General features: G+C 37.9%; 2 protein-coding genes across 2 annotated transcripts; one reads left to right on the top strand and one right to left on the bottom strand.

Moving 5' to 3' along the window:
• Nucleotides 1-1,296: 1,296 nt before the first annotated feature.
• LOC135468259 (vesicle transport through interaction with t-SNAREs homolog 1B-like) lies at nt 1,297-9,662 on the top strand. Its single transcript, XM_064746411.1, has 7 exons — nt 1,297-1,396; nt 3,252-3,310; nt 3,776-3,886; nt 5,500-5,556; nt 6,350-6,523; nt 7,300-7,361; nt 7,900-9,662. Exons 1-7 carry the CDS (start codon nt 1,297-1,299, stop codon nt 7,988-7,990), a joined length of 654 nt encoding a protein of 217 aa, XP_064602481.1. The 3' UTR covers nt 7,991-9,662.
• A 2,617-nt stretch (nt 9,663-12,279) lies between these two features.
• On the bottom strand, nt 12,280-21,447 carry LOC135466304 (zinc finger FYVE domain-containing protein 1-like). Its single transcript, XM_064743723.1, has 11 exons — nt 20,721-21,447; nt 19,960-20,464; nt 18,191-18,390; nt 17,935-18,032; nt 17,564-17,675; nt 17,159-17,256; nt 16,522-16,636; nt 15,686-15,856; nt 14,559-14,736; nt 14,198-14,305; nt 12,280-13,808 (listed from the first exon to the last, which is right to left on the bottom strand). Exons 1-11 carry the CDS (start codon nt 21,414-21,416, stop codon nt 13,576-13,578), a joined length of 2,514 nt encoding a protein of 837 aa, XP_064599793.1. The 5' UTR covers nt 21,417-21,447; the 3' UTR covers nt 12,280-13,575.
• Nucleotides 21,448-21,635: the final 188 nt, after the last annotated feature.

The following is a 21,635-nucleotide window of genomic DNA, read 5'->3' as shown; positions in this document are numbered from 1 at the left end:
ATTAATACAAGTGGATTTCTCTCTTTGTGTCAGATATCAGAATGACCAGTAAGAGAATATACTTCATTTCTCATTGCAGTCAGTCTTAAGCTGACCATAAACCATAAACCATAAACCGTAACCATAAACCTGTTACATGTAGTTATGGTGTGGAGCCTCCGTGGGGTACTGGTTAGCAGGCCAGCACAGCACAATGATTCAGAGCCTCTCATTAATGCGTTCACTGTGAGTTCAAGTCTAGCTCATGCTGGCTTCCTCTCCATTTGTACACCAGCAACATGTTGATGGTTGTGGGTGTCACCTGGGCTCTGTCGTGTTTCCTCCCACCATAATGTGGCCGTTGTCGTATAAGTGAAATATTCTTGTAAAACTCCAATCACAAAAAATATATCAAATGTAGAGACAGTACAAAATATTCGTCTACCATTACTACTGGTTCATTAATTATTAGGTATCTCCTTTACAATGTGGACAAGGTGGCATTTTGTTGAACGTCATTGGTCTGTGTGCCACAATATGGTTGAAATAATATGCTTTGTTATCACATAAAGTACAAGTCAAGGGAATGTCTGCTGAGCAACATAAAGTGTTGCAATGTTTTTTTGGGAGTGCTGAATTAGTAAGGACACCCCTTCAAATCCAGGTTAAACAGCCACAGCTTTGTCTTCTGGTCAAGTAAGATGTTGAATGACTTAATCAGCTTAGTGGTTCGCATATGTACATTCAACTCCTCCATTCATTATAAGAATTAGACTCGTGAGAATTCTTTCTCTGACAGAAACCAGTAGCCTGGGAAGCAATTTTAACAATATTGTGTTATTGATCAGGTGATTTCGTTTTGCCTGGATATATCGGCCTAATTATGTTAGCCCAAGGCCAATTATGGTCAATACTTTCAAGTTGACCTGAAAGCAGCCAAAATGAGGTCAGGTGCATTGATACTCGATTAACTATCTTTAAATTGACTGTGTTTGTTATGATCGAGTATTCCTTATTTTTGACTTCCTACCACATGTACCTTCTAAGCAACTTCACCTCTGCATTTTGTGACCTCAATTTTCAACTCGGCCAATATTCATGACTTTCATCTCGGTCAGTACAGACTTCACACAGGTAATTAAAACAGTCTAACCCTTTTTTTGTTTGTTTGTTTGTTTGTTTGTTTCATGATGGTATATGAAAACTAATGCTCGGATTGATATCGGACGAGAGCATATACGCGCGCGTTATCTCCCTTGAAAGAGTTCTTTTGTGTTTTTTTGATGGTCATGTGACATTCACTTGTCACAAAACAAAATGTCGTCCGAAAGGTTTGAGACGTTGGCAGACGATTTAACTAGCCTTTTAGACGAATTAAGGAACAAAGTAGACCTGCGAATACCAAATTATTCTGGTGGTAAGTTCAAAGTTCTGCTGTGCTTATCTGTAAAATATCACAGATGCCGAACTAAGTAACTAATGAACTGGAGGAGAACATCAACACATACCACAGAGGTCCTCGTATCGCTCCAACCGGCCGGCCATCAGCCCCAGGTGGCTGCTTCAAATCCTCCTTTTATATTGGGCTGGTGGAATATCGTAGCCACACGGGTAACCAGTGGTAAACCATACATCGATTCACGCCAAGTCTGATAAGTCCTTTCTAAACAATGACTGCAGTCCAAAAGTGGTTTTACAAATCGGCATTTCTTTATTTGGCCGCTATTTCAACTCCTCTCTTTATGCTGGACTGGCAACCAGTGGTAAACCATGCACCAATTCACACCATGACTGATAAGTCCTTTCTAAATGATGTTTGCAGTATCAAAACAGGTATCATTTATGGGTCTTGCCTGTCAACTCCCAAGTATATTCCATTCCCTAATGGCACACAAGATCATGAGACTGTCACCGCTGTAGTTGAAGAAGTCAAATTTGTCGGCCAACTATTTCTCGGCCAAAGGCCAGCATTGTAACTATCACCACTGAAGCAGCAGCCATTTTGCCTTCACCACAGGTAGGGGTCTTGAAAAAGTTCCTGGATGGCGCATACTTGTTAACCCTGAAAAGACAAGACCAATGGAGGACTTATTTTGAAATAGGTTGCAGTGTTGTGAATACATGGCTGGTGTGTCATTACCTAGTGAATTGTTAGATCACTTGCTAGTTCACCAAGTTATGTATTCCATTGACATTGACAACTTAACCTCACAAACTCTGTGGAAGTTTAACAACACAGACAGATGGACAAAATGACCATACCTACATGTATGGCAATATCTGGCTGGCTTCAGTGTGCATCACATTGTATTCATATACCTAATACATGTACACAATGATTAAAAAAATAAAACGATCATTTTCTGTTTCAGCCAGTTTTCCTGCATCTAAAACGGCAACCATTTAAAAACTATAACCCAAACCTAACAGGCTTGCTCATAACAGAAATTAGTCTGTTTATAAGGCTTGTTGATCTAGAGTGATTTTGAATTTGAATACACTGGCTGCATTTCAGACTGCTAGATTAACTTGTAGATGTATAACACACCTCACATGCAACAGTACTCTCTGCTTATAGAACCGTACTAAGTCAGTAAATTTTCTCTCTGTGGAAGATAGGGATAGGTTTTGATCTTGATTTTGTCAAAATAATGGGTTGCTTAATCAAATTCCTGCATTTTGATTGGGTGTTTGGGAAATTGGGAAAAATGAAGATGGGAGGAAAAATGAACTTTGATTAGTGGAAGCAGGCCAATATGCAGATACATGGATTACATTAGCTCTGCTCCAGTGGTAAATAACCAAAGCGGGATGGCGAGGTCTCAGGAGTCAAACTTAACTAAATTCCATGTTAAAGAGCAGGTTATAACTCTTGCTGTGGAGACAACGCTGATTGGGCAAACATGTGGCCTCATTAGAGTGTAACATATCCAGACCTTCAGCTTCAAACAAAAAGGGGCAGGGTGGCATTTTTCCGAAAGGGGCACTCTTTAGCGCGAATATTAGCTTCAAAGGGTGCTGTTTTAAATCAAACCAGTAACCTACTTTCTGCAGAGGTTCAGTGGGATGAAAATATTGAATCTGTGCAGATCGGAGAATAAAACATCATTAGAATCTGGTATGTCTGTGGACACATGAAGTTGAATGGTACCAAACATGATGGAGTGAATGGCTGACTCATTAGAGCTGTTAGAAAAATTATTTCACTCTGCTGAGTTATATCAGTCTGGGAGTTCATTCCTTATATGTTGCCTTTTAATCCTCTGTTTTAGAAGAGAGGAAAAATGCCATCAGACAAGCAGAAAGGACGTTGGAACAGGCCAACTTTCTTGTAAGGATTTCTTTTAATTTGAAATGCTGAATCAGGTACATTTCTTGTTTGCTTAGTTAGGATCATTTTACAAGACTTTAGAATCTCTTTCAGGTTAACTTCTTTAAATCCGGCACTTTCTGGCGATATGTCTTTTTATCTGTTACTTAGTTTTGTAGAGGGACCAAAGAAATATTGCCAAGTGTCATGTTAAACTGAATTGAGCTTGTCAACTTTAACATTAACATTACATTTTTACAATAAACTTGGTTAGAAGGTTGGATATGAATGCTAAGTGTTAGTCAAATGAATAAACACAAATGTTTTACATGTTTTTGTATATGCAGATATTTTATTCAACCTAATGGAGAAGTAAAGCTATTGAGATCGCCACAAATAAGTTTATTTCTACTGTAATACTGTTAATACAAATGTGCTTGGTGCTCAAATGTTCTGAATTCTTTTCCTTTTCTATTTGTCACTTAGCTTCAAGACATGGAAGAACAAGCTAAGCTAGCTCCAATATCATACCGTACTCAGATGCTTGGAAAAGTGCGCAACCACAGGAGGGCACTTGAAGACATTTCGAAAAGTTTAGTAAGTACAGAACTGCCCATGCCTAACAGCAAATCGAACACACTATTTCACGCGGTCTGGCCGCGCTTTGTCAGTACCCTGTACACGCCAAGGCTGTGCACTGTCTGTGATCTGTTGCTGCTTTGTACACGCTCTGATCACGCTTGGGCCACTTCCCGACAGGCCTAATCACCAAGAAATGGCGGTGATGCAGACGAAATAAAATTATTCACAACCAGCACGTTTTGTTAAAATATTTATATTACAGGGTGTATGCATCAACTCCATAACTTGTGCGGATGGAAATCAGAGACTCGATGCACTGAGTTTGCTAACAAGCAATCTTTCATATTACTTATTTCAGCAGGCACATGATAAACGAACTATGCAAGTCAATTTAAATGTGTTATATTGGTAGGTCACCGGTATAAATATGCTGCAATACTGTTCTTTGTTGTGTTGTTTTGCTATACAAGTAATCCACACCTGCATACGACGGAAGTCCCAACAATCAATATTTGGCCATATTTGGAGTATTATTATTTTAAGACAATAACGGATCATCCTGCGCCCATGAACAGAAGTGAAAGACAGCATGCATGTGTAAAGGTGTGTGAACCTACTCACAGTAGCTCTCATTTTTTTTTGTGTTTGTTTTTTTTACCTGCGCATTCCATTTCCATTTGCTTTGCCAATGTTACACCCTACGTCACTGCACCCGTACAAAGACATCTTGTTCACGCAGTTTTGGTAAATAGTTGGAAGAAGATCTCTTTTCCAGAGGATTGCTGTGTCGCTGAGATGGAGCCATGATGTCCAGCCGCACACAAATGTAAATTAGTATAGGAGGTCTGACTGAGAATATTTCGTAATTTACAGGTTGGATTATATATTACTTTCATATTGCCAGCCAAACCAGCAATCTGGGCAAGCTTTATTAGCTGTCTGGATGCACACAATTCGCTGTTGGGTGTGGGCAGTGTTGTAAATAATTAAGCTGAACAAATTTGCATACTGTTAGCCATAAAATCAAGAATTTAGATTTTCATTGTTATGAAGTCAGTGGATCTACATGTGCATGTAAATGACCTAAGAATTCCACGTCCAATGTGTTCACTGTGAGTTCAAGGCCAGCTCTTGCTGGCTTCCCCTCAGGCCGTATGTGGGAAGGTATTCCAGCTACCTGCAGATGGTTGTGGGTTTCCCAGTTCTCTGCCTGGTTTCCTCCCACCATAATTGTGGCCGCCGTCATATAAGTGAAATATTCTTGAGTACTGCGTAAAACACCAATCAAATAAATAAATAAAAATTCCACCCATGAGTAAGTTGCACAATTCATGTGGTTCTTTTGATCTTTGAAGTGTATTTTGTGTGGAAGGTAATATCCTACTGGGAAAATGTAAATTTCAGCGCCAAAAGTAACATTTTGTGACATTTATTCACCTCTAAACTTGAACTTTTTCAGGCAAGAGATAGTATTTAAAAGATTAGTTTAAAAGGTTTTTTCTTTTAAATTTAGCAAGGAATTTTTTTTTTATTTCTTGTTCAGAGAAATCTTTTAACATTTTCTATAGCTGTTGTTGTTAAGATTAGGATTGACTTATTGAACTGGTGGAACTGTAATTTTCTTTCAGAAAAGAGGTCAGACTGGGACATTTGGTGCAGATAATCATGGATTTGACAGAGATGATGTAAGCTATTATGTGATGATATAAACTTATTTAAAATCCCAGTTTGGGAAGGTCTGGCAGCAGCCTGCGAATGGTTGTGGGTTTCCTCCGGGCTGTGCCCGGTTTCTTCCCCCCATAATGCTGGCCGCAGTCGTATAAGTGAAATATTCTTGAGTACGGAGTAAAACACCAATCAAATAAATAAATTAAAATCCCAGTTAAGATGGAAATGTATGAAACAAACACTTATGTTCTACAAATGCATACATGTAGACTTGATCACCAAATGCAGGGCTTAAAATCATATTGAACACATTTCTGAGCCCCTTAACAATGGTACGAGTGTTTTAGCTTGATTGACCAGCACATTTAAGGGCTGTGTCATCATTACCTGGCTTTAGAATACCTTAGGTTTCAACCTATAATGCCTTTCTTGTAGAAACACAGAGACAAGACATCATTTTATCAGTCTCTCCTATTTGTCAAATAAGACGTGTTTTAATTGATCTTAGCATTTTTCATCAGAATAAATAGGTACTTTTAAAGTACTTAACTTTTGACAGATGTTGACAGCCAGTGCTACAAACACTGGAACGTCACTGGGAAGAACATTTTTCACTGGGAAGAACTAGCCATTTTTACCAGACTCGGACTGATGTGAAAATGAAGACAAATACTCTGTAGCTGTATTCAAATTTTCCTCCACCCATAAACCTGACCAAGTAATAAATGAGTCTGTCTGTTAGTGAAAGTAATCAAGTTAAATGATGAAGAGATTGCAAGTTTATTTCTTCTTGTGTGTTGTTGTTTCCAGAGAATAGCTGCATCTCAGAGGTCCCGCCTGATGCAGGGAACAGAATCATTGAACAGAACATCAGAGAGCATTGCTAGATCTCATCGTGTGGCTGCGGAGACGGATCAGATTGGGGTAGAAATTATAGAGGAGCTGGGGCAGCAGAGAGAGTCCCTTGTCAGAACAAAAGACAGGGTAAGCAGTTTTCTTGAGGCTGTCAGCTAGAGCTAAGAACAAAGTATTCAGTGCAGGTGTCAGTTAGGCCAAAAGACAAGGTAAAGCAGCTCGGCAAAAACTGTTACTGTAATTCTTCATCCTATTTGCATGTTCATAAGGGGTTTATTTAAGCATATTCTGAAGGCATTTTTCTCTGTTGATTGATAAAATTATACTTTTTGTGATGCCCTGAAACTGGCCACTCCAAACACAAAAAGGTTGCAGGATTAGTGTAGTTCAAACAAGAGACTGGGCAAGTTATGCGAGAGTATATGTAATGTGTAATATTTATGTTTGGCTCAGCTTAATATACTAAGATCATTATATTGTCAGTGTGTGTGAGTTATGTATACTTAATTTAATGCAGGCTTTGCGGTGTAACTACATGGGTAGCTGTTAAATGTTGACTGTCAGTTAGAACGGCTGGATAAATTATACCGTACAATCTGTCGAAGCTATTCAGTAGGATTGTTAAACACTTATTGAGGACTGATAGATTCCTTCAGGAATAAACTTGATCACTATAACATATTTGAGTGCAATGTGAAATATATGGAAAATATGTAAGTAAAGGAAAAGGTAAGCAGCTTAGCATTATTGTCTTGTTAAACAAACAAATGTACACATACATAATCATAATGATTTTAAAAAAGTTTAACTTTGAAAGAGTGTAACACTTCTATTAAATATTAATATATGCTTAGTGAATTTGATTTCTGTATCTTATCAGTTGTTCATGTTTTTGTTACTTTCAGCTGCATGGTACTGATTCTAATTTAAGAAAAAGTCGTAAAATTCTCCGGTCCATGGTTCGGAGGTAAGTAGGTGACAGTGTGATAACAGTGATTTTGTGTTTCCTGACAAAAAGAGTTTTCTAAGCTATTTGTTGATATTGTTTGCCAGTTGTCCTGAGGGGATACATTTTCCATTAACAGGATTTCATTACAAGTTTTGGTAATAATTAAAGACATGGAAAGTTTACAGGAGATTTCTAAATAAAATGAATGTTCGCCACATATGGAGCCTAAGATGTCTACTCTTAACACTGTGTTTTCATGATACATTCTTCATATTGCTGTATTATTTCAAAGTTTTGCAGGTGATATCTCAGTCTGTTCTAAAATTGTCATTTCTTCAGTCTACAAACTGATTGCCATCATATAAGGAAAATTCTCGAGCAGTTCTCATGAGTTAATCAAATCAAACCTATGAACTGGGATATCTCATTTTATTAATTCAGTTAGGATGTAATAGTTGTAATAAAGCTGCTACCCGTGTAAATTTATTTTGCAGTCTATGAAGTCATTTGATTTATAATGTCTTATATAATATTTGCACCATTTTCTTGTTTTCAGGGTGATGTCAGACAAGATGATCCTGATAATGATAATCCTGGTACAGTTAGGCTGCTTGGGGGGTGTGATATACTGGAAGTTTTTCTCCTAGCTCACCTCTTCACAACAGCTGCTTTGTAATAAACATATTTTGTACATACTCAATTTTGTGTCAGAATTGTACAATTTTGTAAGTTACGCTTTCATTTTGTACATTTATACGTTGAATGGGAGCAAGTTATACTTACTGTGAAACACCCAGCAGTGTTCTACAGATATAATTTCTGCTTAAGAATCACTCTTTTTTCAGATTAAGCACAAGGAGTTGATAAGCTCATACCCTAATGTTTTAAGAGTGCTATAGCTGGCAGTAGCTACATGTAGGTTTGTAAAGTACCAGACAAGATGTTGTTATACAGGTGAAATATTCTTGAGTGCAGCATTAACACCAAATTAAACAGTGAAAGACGTTGATTAAAAAAAAGGAACTTTTAGACATGTTCTTGAGTAAAACTGAATAAACACTGTGGTTAGTTGAAAGTTTAAGAACCATGAAGTACTATTTTTAAGCTTTCTTGAAACGACATTTATATATGACAAAAGCTGGCAGATTATCAGTACTTTTTCACCATGTCTGATTTATATACTGTATGAAAATCTTAAATCATATCAATCATATCCAAAATATGATATATTTATTCTGACAGTACGAAATGATCTGTCATTCTCCAAAAAAAAAAAAGAAAGAAAATCTCAAAATAGTTTGATTTGTCTATTGAGCAAGTTTTTTTCCTAAAAGTAACTTTCCAACCTAAGTCGGCGAACTTTCAAACTTCAAAGATGTAAAATTGCGGTGATCATCAGGTAAGAAATAAGACAGCTGAACATGACTAGTTGAGCCACAATGAAAGCTATTGTTGAATCCTGGTGGAATTGGCAATATCACCACACGCTAGGAAATGTAATCACTAATTTAAATGTTATTTTCATTTTTCATCATCAAAGTTAAGGTAGAAACATTAAATAATTCGCACAATAAATTTATGTGATTCACAATAAATTACATAGAACTTACCTGAATTACCTGATTCCTTCCTGAAAAGTTCCATGAAAGTATGTGCTATTTGCTCTAATTTTTTAGCTCTAATTAAGGTAGCAAATGCCCATTTTGTGTGCATCATTTTGTAGCAGGTGTAGGAATACATAAGATCCAGCGCAGATTGTGAACTTAATGTATTTGTGGCATTATTGTATTTTCAGCGTTGTCCACGTGTATATAGGCCTATGATACTACTGTAATTCTTCGACCTTTTCACATGTGTGCGAAGAGTTTATTCAAGCATATTCTTAAGGCGTTATTCTATGTAGACTGATAAAAAATACTTTTTGTGAACTGGCCTTTCCAGCTATGGTAGTTTTGTCTCCAAAATCTAATTGCAAATGTGCATAAAAGGCACTGAAAGTTGCTCTTTCATTTGTGAAAATGTTGAGAAATTAAGGTATTAAATTAAGGAAAAAAGAAATTTTTTAGTACATAGGCTCACTATATGATTCAATTCCTTCACATAATGGGTCATCCTGCTGTGATAATATAAATAAAACAGATGATCCAGTATTTATTTAGTTATCCATCTGTACAAATACATATACTGTTAACTGCTATCTGCTTTAAGAGGATCACATGAGTACAGATATTTAGATAGCCTGTCACACATACTGTTCCTTTGTCACATCTATCATGTAAATACCCACGTAAGTGTATACCATGGAAATTGTACTTTTCATTCAACAATACATGTATAGTACTCATTGAATGGGTATTTGTCTTTTATTCATATATATTATGTATTACTGCTGCTGTTTGGGTAATTCAAAATGGGCCTTCAGTGGTTTGTTTATTTGCCAAAAGTGTTAAGGGCACTTCCAGTTAGCGTCTACCCATTCATGCCACTGAGGACTGGATGCTGCTACTCTTAGTCAAAATGGTTTTCAGGTATGTGATAAAGGGCAGTGGTATTCAGGGGGCCTCCACTACCCAAAAACCCAACCACCATTATATACACGTAAGCTTACAAATTCCTGAGGGATTATGGCAAATTCCAATCACACTGACATCCAATCAGCAGGTTTGTGAGGCACTTTGTGAAGTGCGGTGAAGTGCGGCGATTTACCACGGGCACTCTTGTTTCTTTCATTCATATCGTAAACTGCTATGTGAGAGCACGATCTTTAATAAAGCAATAAACATCAACGGAATACATACAAATTCAAAACCAGGTTTCAATCGCCTAGCGCCAATGTATCAACATCATAAAAAATAAGGCACATGAAATCCAAGACATCATTTACTCTTTTATTACTGGTATGATAAATACATGTACAGATGCGCATGGTCTGAAGTACTGGGGAAGCTCTGGGAAGGAAATAATAAGATTTATGAAAGTAAAATTAACATCTACATGAACCTACATGAATGACTATTAGCTGTCTGTCTGCAATGTCTTAATTTGTACATACATCTAACCTAGCATTAAACATCACATACTTACTGTATGCTTTGTGCCCATCTGCGAAAGTTTCGGTGTGTTAAAATGCACTATCAGAAACAAATAAGGCCTTTAATAAAGTATTGCGAAAAGAAATTAATCAAATCTCTTGAGGTGGATGAATTAATCAGAATCCAGTAAAACGAAGAATAATGCCAAAGTTAGGGTGAATTGCAGTATTCATCACCTCTACTGAGAAGTATTCTCACCGATAAAAGCAAGGGGCAACAGTATATTGCGGATTATCTGTGCTACCTGTACTAAATAAGAAGGGTGTTCCATCAAATGTTTTAGTGTGGATGCGCTATTGCCTTGAAAAGGACTGGGTATACCTGGAGATTTTTGCTCATCACAAGGAATAAAACACATGCATGACTACTATATTTGTGCTAAAAACAACTACATCCCTCATCAGGTTAGAGAGATCTATTTCCAATGAAAACAATATATTTTCAGTCCTATGTAATATTATCAACATGCATAGTTGCATTTTTTGTTACAAACATATACACGTTGCTACATTCCATAAACCAATAATATCTGCCAAATGTTCATCTTGTAGAGTTGCTATACTTACGGTGTTAATGTCCTATTGTATGGATTATGCAAACAGAATCGACAACAATTTCGGCAATCAGCAAAATATATCATGAAATACAAGCGGGTCAAAAAGTTACATGAAGTGATTTTTTCAGTTATTTGATAAAAATTATTTGTTACCTCCAGAGCTGGAAGGGTGAGTGTGATTCTCTCCAGAAAGCATTTTATCACAGAATTACTACCTCAGTGAATGTAACTGTACCACTACCATTAAGACTATCATTGCACCGGTCTCAACTGAGCACCAAAGGCATAAAATGCTATAACTACTCATTGACATTTGTACATGTATAAGATACAGATTAACAAACTGCCCCAACAGAACATTTGAAATACTTTGTACATATATTCATATTCTACACGTATTACAGTAAATAACATTACACGAAAATCAAGAAGCCAAAACAAAGAGAGCCCACTACATGTGCATGCCTAATAACTCAATCAGGATAACACATTGCTTGACGCAAGAAGCTTTCTAAATTCTGCCAAATATACAAATACTGTACTACAGTACCAATAAAAGTGAATGCAAATCTGTGTAAATAACATTAAAATATCATTTAAATATGGTATAATAATTACAGAAAACAAAAGGAGCACTTGTGCAGAAAACAGATGGATACAGGGTGCAAATTGCATTTACCTTGGAAACCAATCATTTACAAGACTGCTAACATGCAGCTTAGGGCTTAATGTTATTTCAGTCCTATTAGGAAGGCATCTCCATCATTTGACTGCCTCATTGGCACATTCAAGTTAGTCATAGTATAGGCCTACTTACAACTAGCCAACCAGTAACCTGTTTAGGTGATGATAGACATACTGATAGCAGAGTGATGTCCCTTCCTTGTATGACTTTCTTACTCTTATGCCCAGTAGCCAAGGTGAAAATCAGAAAATTAACCCACAACAACGAATATTAACAGAAGTAATCCTGCATTGTTTCAGAAAAAATCAAACTTAAAATAGATATTTAGGGAATGTTTAGGACCTAGCTTGACAAACATATACATACATGTACGTGTAGGGTTAAACATAAAAACAACACTCGCATGTTGCTTCTTAGTATCACATGAGAATTCAACATCTCCACTGACTATATGATCTGTTCACCTAAATCACAGTTTAAAATATTTTTCACACTGGGGCTATCATGTACTATAACAGAAGCCTAATGTGACTTTTCTTTACAAATTCTCTCATCACATACTTTTACCAGTATTTATAAGCAACTGGCTTTTTGATTGAGAATTTTGATTCATTATTTTAGAAAATGATGTCCATTTGACCTTCTAATACTGGTGTTACAATCACATGTGCCGGTGTCATACAATTATTACATGTTGACATTGTAAATTCTGACTTGAAGCTTAAAAGGCAACGATTTGCGACTGATTGATGGACAGTGGTGATACATGCAGGACATCCCATGTTACAGGTGCTGCCTTGTGTGTGCACATGTTGTACAGTCTTAGTAATTTTGATAAGCTTAGGCTTGTTCACACAATGAACAATAATGCTGCTTCTGTTTCCCTTTGAAATTATGGGAAATATACCCTAATTCCTCAACCTTTTTGCATATATGAAAGAGCAACGTTCAGTGCAACATATGCACATTTCTAATTTAACTTCAGAGACAAAACTACATCAGTTGGATCAGCCAATTTCAAGGCTTCACAAGAAGCATCATTTTATCAGTCTACACAAAATATTACCTTCAGAATATGCCTGAATAAACAACTTGCAAACATGCAAAAATGTTAAAGAATTAAAGTAAACAGCCCAATGCAAGGTGGCTAATTCTCACCACCTGTAATGTATGTCATAAAATGAACCCAAATTTTAAATGGTTGATATGGAGAACTTCTGCAACAGTCCTGCGGTGATAACATGGTGTGCTGTACAACTACATCCATGTAAACCGATCTATGAATGCCCACACCTCATTGGTACAGACTGTCCTTGCTTTATAACACCATTGCCTTCAACAAACACTTTCAATTGTGTTTCCAAATCATGCCTGAATATTGCACACAGTCTTTCTTGGCTATAAATTTTATATGTTCCTTATTTGAGTTTTAGTCTAGCTTTAGCTATCCAGTTTCATAGACTGTCTTTCAGGGCCACCATATAATATTACCCGACTACAGGTCAGCTGCACTCCTATGTTCATACAGCCTCTCTTTGTCAACTACATTTCCACATTACAGCCACTTTTTGTCAATTACACTCTCATTTTTTATCCTCTTTTTGTCAGTTATACTAGCTTGTCTTTCCTGCCCACAATGCAGTAAAGTAGTACAGTCGGCCTGCATTGTATTACAAGCTGTTACTCCTGGCCACAATGCAGTATTACAGTCACTCTTTCTTGGCCACAATGCTGTGTTATAGTCACTCTTTCTTTCCAACAATGCTGTGTTACAGTCTCTCTTTCTTCCCCCCAATGCAGTGTTACACTTCTGCTTTCTAGGCCACAACGCAGTGTTAGTCTCTCTTCCTTGGCCACAATACAATATTACAGACTGCCATTCTTGGCTACAGTTCAGTCTCAAAGCCTGTCTTTCTTTGCCTCACACTTAGTGCAGACTCTGACAGGGTAATCCCACCCTCTCAGGGGTACTGCCCTCTTATTCGGGGAACAGCCCACACAAACACCCTGCCCACATGCCCGACAATGGTGGATCGCCAGTTTGGGTCCGAACTCCACTGAACACACGTAGCATGTCTTGATTTGCTCATCAGGAATCCAGTACACAGGCCGAACACTGTCCTTCAAAATGCCTGTGGATGTAAAACCCAGCATGATATACCTGCTTGCTCATTTTGGTGGGGTTAAAACATACTGATAAAATCATGGATGAATGATTACCGTACATTTTTAGGGTCAAATTAATGTCATTAACTATTGCTTTTGGTGATCAAAATTACATTTTTCCAGTAGAGAATCATCCTACCTTCCAAACAAACTTCGAACGCCTTTCTACCATCAACAAAACTCTCAAAATCAGGGTACCTGTGCCCACTCAAAGACAAAATTTTACATCATTTACTCTGCACTGCTACACTCTTCTAACCAATTATCCCTTCTAACCTGCCATTCATGTTTTAGAGAATCAGAAGCTTGTGGGGACCAGTCTTCCAATTAAGCTCTCCCTGCCATTGATACTCACCTAGAGGATAGTCAATAGCCGAGGCCACAGCCCCAATGGTACCTGTGACTGCCTCCCCAACTTTACGCGCTGTCACCTGGGAGTCGCTTCCTGTACTGGTATTAGAGTCTGGAAACAACAGTAAACAGTTGGTACTAGCATTCTGGAGGCTTATGTTCTGTGCTGGTTTGAGCAGCTTAAGCTACATCAAAGTCTACAAAAGAACACAAATGGGCATAATTTTGTTGAAATGGACAAAACAGCCCAAAACCTGTTAAAATATCTTGGTGAAACCATGTAAGAAGTTTGATTTCAGAATGTTTAAAATGGACAAAATTATGAAAAACTCCTGAGCTGTTCATAGACAATGGCATACATTTACCTGTCATTTTGCTGGGCTCGTAGCACGCCATGCAGACTCGTACTGGGGTGTTTCCCCAACCTCTCTCGGGCACTGGTCTCTTCTGGGCTGAACAGTCATCACAGAATCCCTGACCACACGCCCTACAGTGGTGCTTCTGTTCATGGTCCATGAACACCTTCTTACAGCTGTAACAATTCTGAAGTAAAGACAAACATGAACATGGTTTTAACGTTTTTTATGGTTTTAAATGGAACTTATTACCTAAAACAGTTTATCTGTAAAAAACATTTTATCGTCTTTATTCTAAACTTAATTTATACACACCCATAGACTTCCAAAATTACAGAGCTCTCCTAATATTATAGCATTTTAGGAGAGTAGTGAAAGGGTTGACACTCATAACAGTGTTGACATTATCCTAAATTTACATACTATGTGTCAAATTTTCCAAGATGTGATCCATCACACAAGTGATTTTAATACAAGTATTTCAGTATTCATTTAACAAAATACTGATGATGGCAAAACAAAAGCTGAACTAGGACCCGGATGTCCAAAATACCCCTCTTCCATCTGCCAACACTTTCAATATAAAAGAAAGAAAATTAAGAAAACCTAAAAAAAAAAAAGTCCTGATGCTTTGTTTGGCTTCAAAGAGATTGTTGCATTGGCCATTCATGGTGTGCACTGATGAAACAATCACCTGACTGCCAAGCATAAGCTCAGATTATAGGCAAGATTCATCGAAAGTTTCATCGAAATCAGCTCAGTAGTTTGGGAGATGCAAAGACAAAATCGTGTCTACGGACAGACAGGGTGACTCCATCCATCCACCAACCCACCCACTCCCACCCCACCTTAACTTCATTGGATAAATTGTTTTTCAGATTTACTTATTATTTATTTATTTGATTGGTGTTTTACGCCGTACTCAAGAATATTTCACTTACACAAAACCGAGCAGAGCCCGGGGGAAACCCAAGACCATCCACAGGTTGCTGGCAGACCTTCCCAAGTACGGCCAGAACTTTAAGATTTACACTAGTTATGTATTACATATATAAAACATCCCACAATTTGACAAGCAAATGTCCTGAATGATGAATACAATGGCACGGAATGAGATGATCAGTTTGTGAACTCACAGTAAGCTGAGCATTCGGAACCCAGTATTCTGGAGCGATCTGATCTGCCATCCAATGGGAGACAGCCCTGGTTGGCTTAGAGCTTACACTGCTGACAGTGTCTGCCACCAGGTGGAGACTGTCTAACAGCTTCCTTGCTGCGTTGTGTGTTCCCTGTAGAACCAGGCTGCTCTGAAAACCAAAAAACTGTGATCAGAAACAACAAAACACATGGGAGAATATGGTGTGACTCCCATCAGAATGAATCTCCCGTTTTTACAGAGCCCTATCAGCTGAAGACGATAACCTTTAAGACAATCACACGTTACTGCTCGACACAACATGAATATTATGGAACAATCACAAACAAGTTTAATAAACCATCCAACATGATTATATTTCTCTGTGCACACAATATAATTGTTACATGTTTCTTAGCTTCATTCTAGATCACCAATCCAGTATGATAGTCTGTATTTCTAAGTTACCATACAGTATTCCAGTTTTTCCTAGCCATGCTGAAGTACTGCATTCAGTATCTCCAAGACATAATCGATTATGGCACCTTGACTTTCCTAACCATAATCTGGTATCATAGGTTGTATACTTGTATTTACACGTACATGCCACATTTCAGTCTGAATGCTTGTATTTATGAGCCACAATTCAGTCTGCAAGTCATAATCTAGTATGACAGTTTGTCTTTGAGCTAATTATATTTTCTTTCAGGGTGTGATAAGAGACCTAAAATTTCACCCAAATCTAAGCTGAACATTTAAAGGTTTTATCTGATTGTGAAAATTTTATGTCATTTACCATAACTGTTACTGACTTCCTATCTACATGATGAGTCTTACCCCTGGCCAAACATGTCTAACTTCCACATGAACAGCACTCTCCACCTCCTTGTTCCCATACCAGTGCTGGTGACTTCTATAGATAATTCCACAGCTGGGGCACTCCAACACAAACCTGACACCAAACACACCCACGTCATACAGGCACGACAAAACTTTATCTTAAGAATGTAATCAAGAGGTACAAGCTGTGTATTAATATATATATATACCACATACATCAATAAATGCAACACTATATTTGACTTTTGGTACTCTTACACATTACACTAACCACCTGACAATTTACACACAGCCCCTAGAGAGCCACCCCCTAAAGAGCCCCCAAAACAATGAGGATGCCTGCTTTAATCCTCCACTTTGCTGAGTCGGCTGTAGCTTTTTGTGTTCTTGTATTTTTCCACGAACTGCCTGGACTCCTCCACCAATAAGAAGTGGGATTATTTTAAAGGGCAGTTGAACGCCAATCAAATAAACAGATAAATACTCGACAGAAAAAATCAGATTACATTTATTTGTTCTCAAAAATACAATATGCCCACAGAGTACAGGTTTACTATCAATGACTACAGTTTTCAGATGTACATGTCCTTTACTGACTTGTATGTGTCAAGTTAGACTTAGAATGGCTACTTACCCTGCCCACACATACTTCACCAGCCCCACCCAGCTGCCATCTGAGGAAGAGGAAGTCTTTGGAACCACCACATGCTTCTTGCCAGCTAGATGACAGTGCTGTTAACACACAAAATGTACATGGAGCTTAGGTTATGCACACCCGAGATAAAACAAACAAAACAACAAAGGTGAAACATTTATGTTTTCTTGCTAGCTGACGGCAATCTGTCACAGCTGAAATAAAGTAAAACTGATGTAGAAAGGTTCACTTTTCAAGACAACTGCTCCTTCAATCACTTCGTGGACTTTATCCACTGATTACACTCTCATTTAACTTTATTCAAGGAGTTAGTATATATACCTTGTCCACTTCCACCCTTGATTTAAGGATATTAATGAAGCCAATACCAAAAGAATGCCTTACCTTACAGAGATAGACCTTGTTATCAAACTGGTGCTGATATTTGCAGGCTGAGCCAGACATGGCCTGATGTTCAATCTCATCCAGGTGATTCATTGTGTTCACACACCGAGTTCTGAAATACACGAACATAGATACATACATACGTGTACTGAAGTCATGAAAGCAGTTGAATGTTGAAAGTAATGTTGTTCATACCTACTAATCACCTCCCTTGGAAAGGCAAAGGGTCAAAGCAAATGAATTTCAAAAAATTTACTCCACAGCTATTTTAGTTTGATGAGAGTGGATTGGGGAAAAGAAAAAAAGTTGAGAGAAACACATGATGCTGTACCAAAAGAAATCGCAGGTATTTGTAACTATTTATAACTTACCCACACGACTGGCAGCATGAGGAACAAGTAAAATATTCATCAGGAAAACTGTCTGGAACAGACTTCTCTATATCACCACTGAATTTATCATTCAGTACCTGTAATCAATTAAAATAATAAAACCAATGTTTACCAATGCTTTAAAGTTATATGACCAGAATACACAAGCTCACAACACATCCATAAATATATGTCCATGTAATATTAAATTGTGCATGATAACATGCACCTTTTATCATTTTTCTACCCTTCTCACCTTCAAAGCTTGTAGAATGACTTCTGGTTTCCGTGGAGCTCTGATGGAGTTATTGTCCAGCTGATCCTTGACCACCACCCTCAGCTGGCTAAAGTCTGTGGGAGAGGACATTGTTCTGGTGCCTACGTACTTAAGGTCACAGAAAGCATCCAGATTACAGTCTAGATCACGGAAACGTTGACGTAAGACTCTCTCAGTATCTACCAAAAACAGATGAAGTGATAATTCAGGTGACAGAGAAAACAAATACAATGTTGAGCCTAAATGGGTAGAACCTACAGGAAAACATCACCCTTTGTCCAGTACCTGGCAACTATCTATTATCGACAGCAAGGTGACATCATGTTTACTCTAGCTCTTTGACGTCAAAGGTATTTCCTGTATAATAGTTTAAGTAGTAGCCTATGGCAGATTAAAGTTGGGGACTTCAACAATGAAGGACCAAGTGATAAATAGCTTTCTCCGAAATTGGACATACGAGAAGGATATTTCCTCCACAGCTTGCAGATGCATGGCCGAGGTATTTCTGGTTCAGGTTGTACCCTTTCGGAGGGGTTGTTGGTTGTGCTGGTGATTTTGAGCCCTATTAATGTTGCAAAATTATAACAGGATTGTTGTACAAATAGATTCATGCTCATTTCTGAAGCAAATGGATAACTAGGGCTGATCTAGGCATTCGACTGTCACTGGGTTTTATGTTTCAATTTTGTAGTGGTGGCTTTTAAGATGAGAGCTGACCTAGTTATCTCGGACGTCAGAGAAAGCACCTTGGCTTGAATAATACACAGCGTTTCAACAAAGTTACTGTATTTTATAAAAGAAAACATAAAACATATATTGTATGTAAGAAAAGAGGTAAACTTCAGTTCTAATAAATTCAGAGAAAAAAATTACATGTATACCATACGATTTGATTAATTTTAAGCGTTGTGCGGTCAGATGCTGTCTTCTCATTCCCATATTCCTTTGGCATCTATAATGAATTTAGCAGTGTCTCTGATATTTATTATTTAGAACCTGCTGACTAAACCACAGAAATAAACGACAAAAAATGTAATTGTATTATTTGAGCAGCATGACTAAGTAGGCCATCACTGAATATCACACGGCTTGTAAATCAACTGTGGTGGTCCGTAAATGCTACAGACCTGTCCTATAACACTGTGTGAAACGTTCGTCTACAAGTATCTAAATTGTTTTGAATGATCTCAAAATAATGTCTTATGCAGTAGTTGTGTGTTATCATATGTCACTACATGGAGTGAATGGATAAAGGCTACGTCACAGCTTGTGTCCCACAATCTGATAGCAGTGTGTTTCATTGGATAAAATTCTCAAGATGGCTGCCTCAATTCAAACCAGCCATATGTGCAGCATTGTTATATTGTTCCACAGGTTACTCGGTGAAATCTTATCACAATAATAAAGTATGATACTTTTTCGAAAGCTTGAGTATCCTGCTTTCGCCTGAAATATGTTTCAGCCAGGTGCTGTCTTGTCCTATAATATGAGTGCAGCCCGACACCATGTGTTGTGCAAATTAACAGTTCGCCTACATTTAAATGTGGCTCTTACATGACCTTGTTTTATTTATTCTCCAGATTCGATCTTAAAAACTTCACCTTTGCTTTCTTAAAAAGCTCACTCATATATCATAAATCTATTTACAAAGCCAGGGATGGAAAGCCACAAAGTACGCTATAGTGGATAAAGCTGAACACAAAAAACATCTTCTTACGAGTAACACTGACAGATGACTGAACCCATACCTTGTGCCAAAACATCTGTGTACTGAGTCTCGTGGAATATTACCACAGCTGGTCCTAGATTAGAAAGGGATAAGTTCATTTTACACCGCTTTGTCGCTGCTTCTAGCTCCTGTTTGAAATGCTGAATATAGGCCTTTGAAGCATTGCTAAGGAAGTAGAAGAGGTCGTTATGAAGTCTCTCTGCACGTGTCCGATATATCACAACATCAGATATTGCCATAACTTTGAGTAGAAGGCGAGTTCTCTGGTTTTCATTTGAGGCGACACCCAGCAAACCTTCTGTGTCCACAATAAGGGTTTTATTCACAGGATCATAAGCTGCAAATACTCCAACAGTGCATGAGGCCTGTAAGGCAGATGTCTTAAACACTTCTATCCCACCAAAGAATGTATGATTCAGTGTGAATGATTTCCCATCTCCTGTGTTTCCAAAAATTGACACCACTTTGACAGCTGTTCCTTCTTCACATCCAAGCTTTTCTTTAAAATCAAGATCATCTGTAACCTGTCAAAAGAGAACAAATAACATTAGAAAAAAAAGACATTCTCACCATGTTGATGTTACTTGTAAGCTACATATACATTTAGTTCCACTGATTTATTTTACTGACAGTGACTAATTGTGGTGAGAAAGAGTTTATCCATAATGATGATCTGTCTCCATTCAACATATCATTAAAACTTATTGCCTATCCCCTCTCACCCCCATCCTAAACATGCATAATTAATGGATGAGTCAAGAGTGAACTGTGCACACATGCCTTTAGTGTTTCATGTTCGTCTGCCAAACAGAAACTGTGACAGTCCTTATGCAGGCTAGTGTCTTCTGGTTCCATCATACTCTCTTTGAGTAAGTTCAGGTCCACTTGCCCAGTGAGGTCCATGCAAACATCCGGGATGCTGTGATGACTCTGATCACTGTGTGCACTTGTAAATGATAAGTCATTCATGCTCTCCCCTACCTCCTGCGGGAGAGAGACGTATGTCAAACTGTCGTCTGTCAGATCAACTGGGGACAGAGGCTTAATCGGGTTGGCTAGCGCATCTTGATGTTCCTTTTTTCTGAAATCCTTAAATGAAACACGTATGTGTGACTTTCTTTTGGAATTGAGTGGATGGGCAAGTTCATTACAATCAAAACAATAATTCAGCTTACAATCCTCACACCGAATATCAGCGTAATTTTTGTGCTTACAGGCAATGCTAGTAGAAAATCTGGCTATCTGACATAGTTGCTCTGATGGCGGTTGTTCTATTTTTCGCCTGTCATGAAACTGATACTTGACATCATTGTGATTGTGTAGACTGTCTTCACATCGAACACACTGCAAACTGTTGCATTGTTCACAATAAAGGACAGCCTCTGAATGCTCCGTAGGACAGCACAGCTTTTCTTGACAATATCGCTTAGAAGTACGTGTTCGTTCTGGGCGCCTAAATTTTCCCGGAACAGACATACTTTGCGTATTCTTCAGGCGTCATCGAAGAACTTTATCTATTGTAAATGACAGGTAACGTGACTATGCAGTGCCAGATCGCTGACCTCAAAACCCAAACAAGCTCACTTCCGGTGACGTAGTTGCATCGGGCTCCAGGAAAACTGACGAGCTAATTAGATAAAACTACCACTGTAAATATATTTATGGGAAAGCATCTCTTATTTTATAAACATTGAC

This window comes from Liolophura sinensis, chromosome 6 (assembly GCF_032854445.1).
Source record: "Liolophura sinensis isolate JHLJ2023 chromosome 6, CUHK_Ljap_v2, whole genome shotgun sequence".
NCBI lineage: Eukaryota > Metazoa > Mollusca > Polyplacophora > Chitonida > Chitonidae > Liolophura > Liolophura sinensis.
This window is presented reverse-complemented; position numbering and strand designations above follow the sequence as displayed.

Coding starts and splice junctions, on each gene's coding strand:
- LOC135466304 (XM_064743723.1), bottom strand. CDS start 21,416: ATGTCTGTTCCGGGAAAATTTAGGCGCCCAGAACGAACACGTACTTCT. Junction 16,637..17,158: donor GTGAAGTATGTGTGGGCAGG/GTAAGTAGCCAT, acceptor GTTTGGTGTCAG/GTTTGTGTTGGAGTGCCCCA. Junction 14,737..15,685: donor TTCCGAATGCTCAGCTTACT/GTGAGTTCACAA, acceptor TCTTTACTTCAG/AATTGTTACAGCTGTAAGAA.
- LOC135468259 (XM_064746411.1), top strand. CDS start 1,297: ATGTCGTCCGAAAGGTTTGAGACGTTGGCAGACGATTTAACTAGCCTT. Junction 3,887..5,499: donor AAGACATTTCGAAAAGTTTA/GTAAGTACAGAA, acceptor ATTTTCTTTCAG/AAAAGAGGTCAGACTGGGAC. Junction 5,557..6,349: donor ATGGATTTGACAGAGATGAT/GTAAGCTATTAT, acceptor TGTTGTTTCCAG/AGAATAGCTGCATCTCAGAG.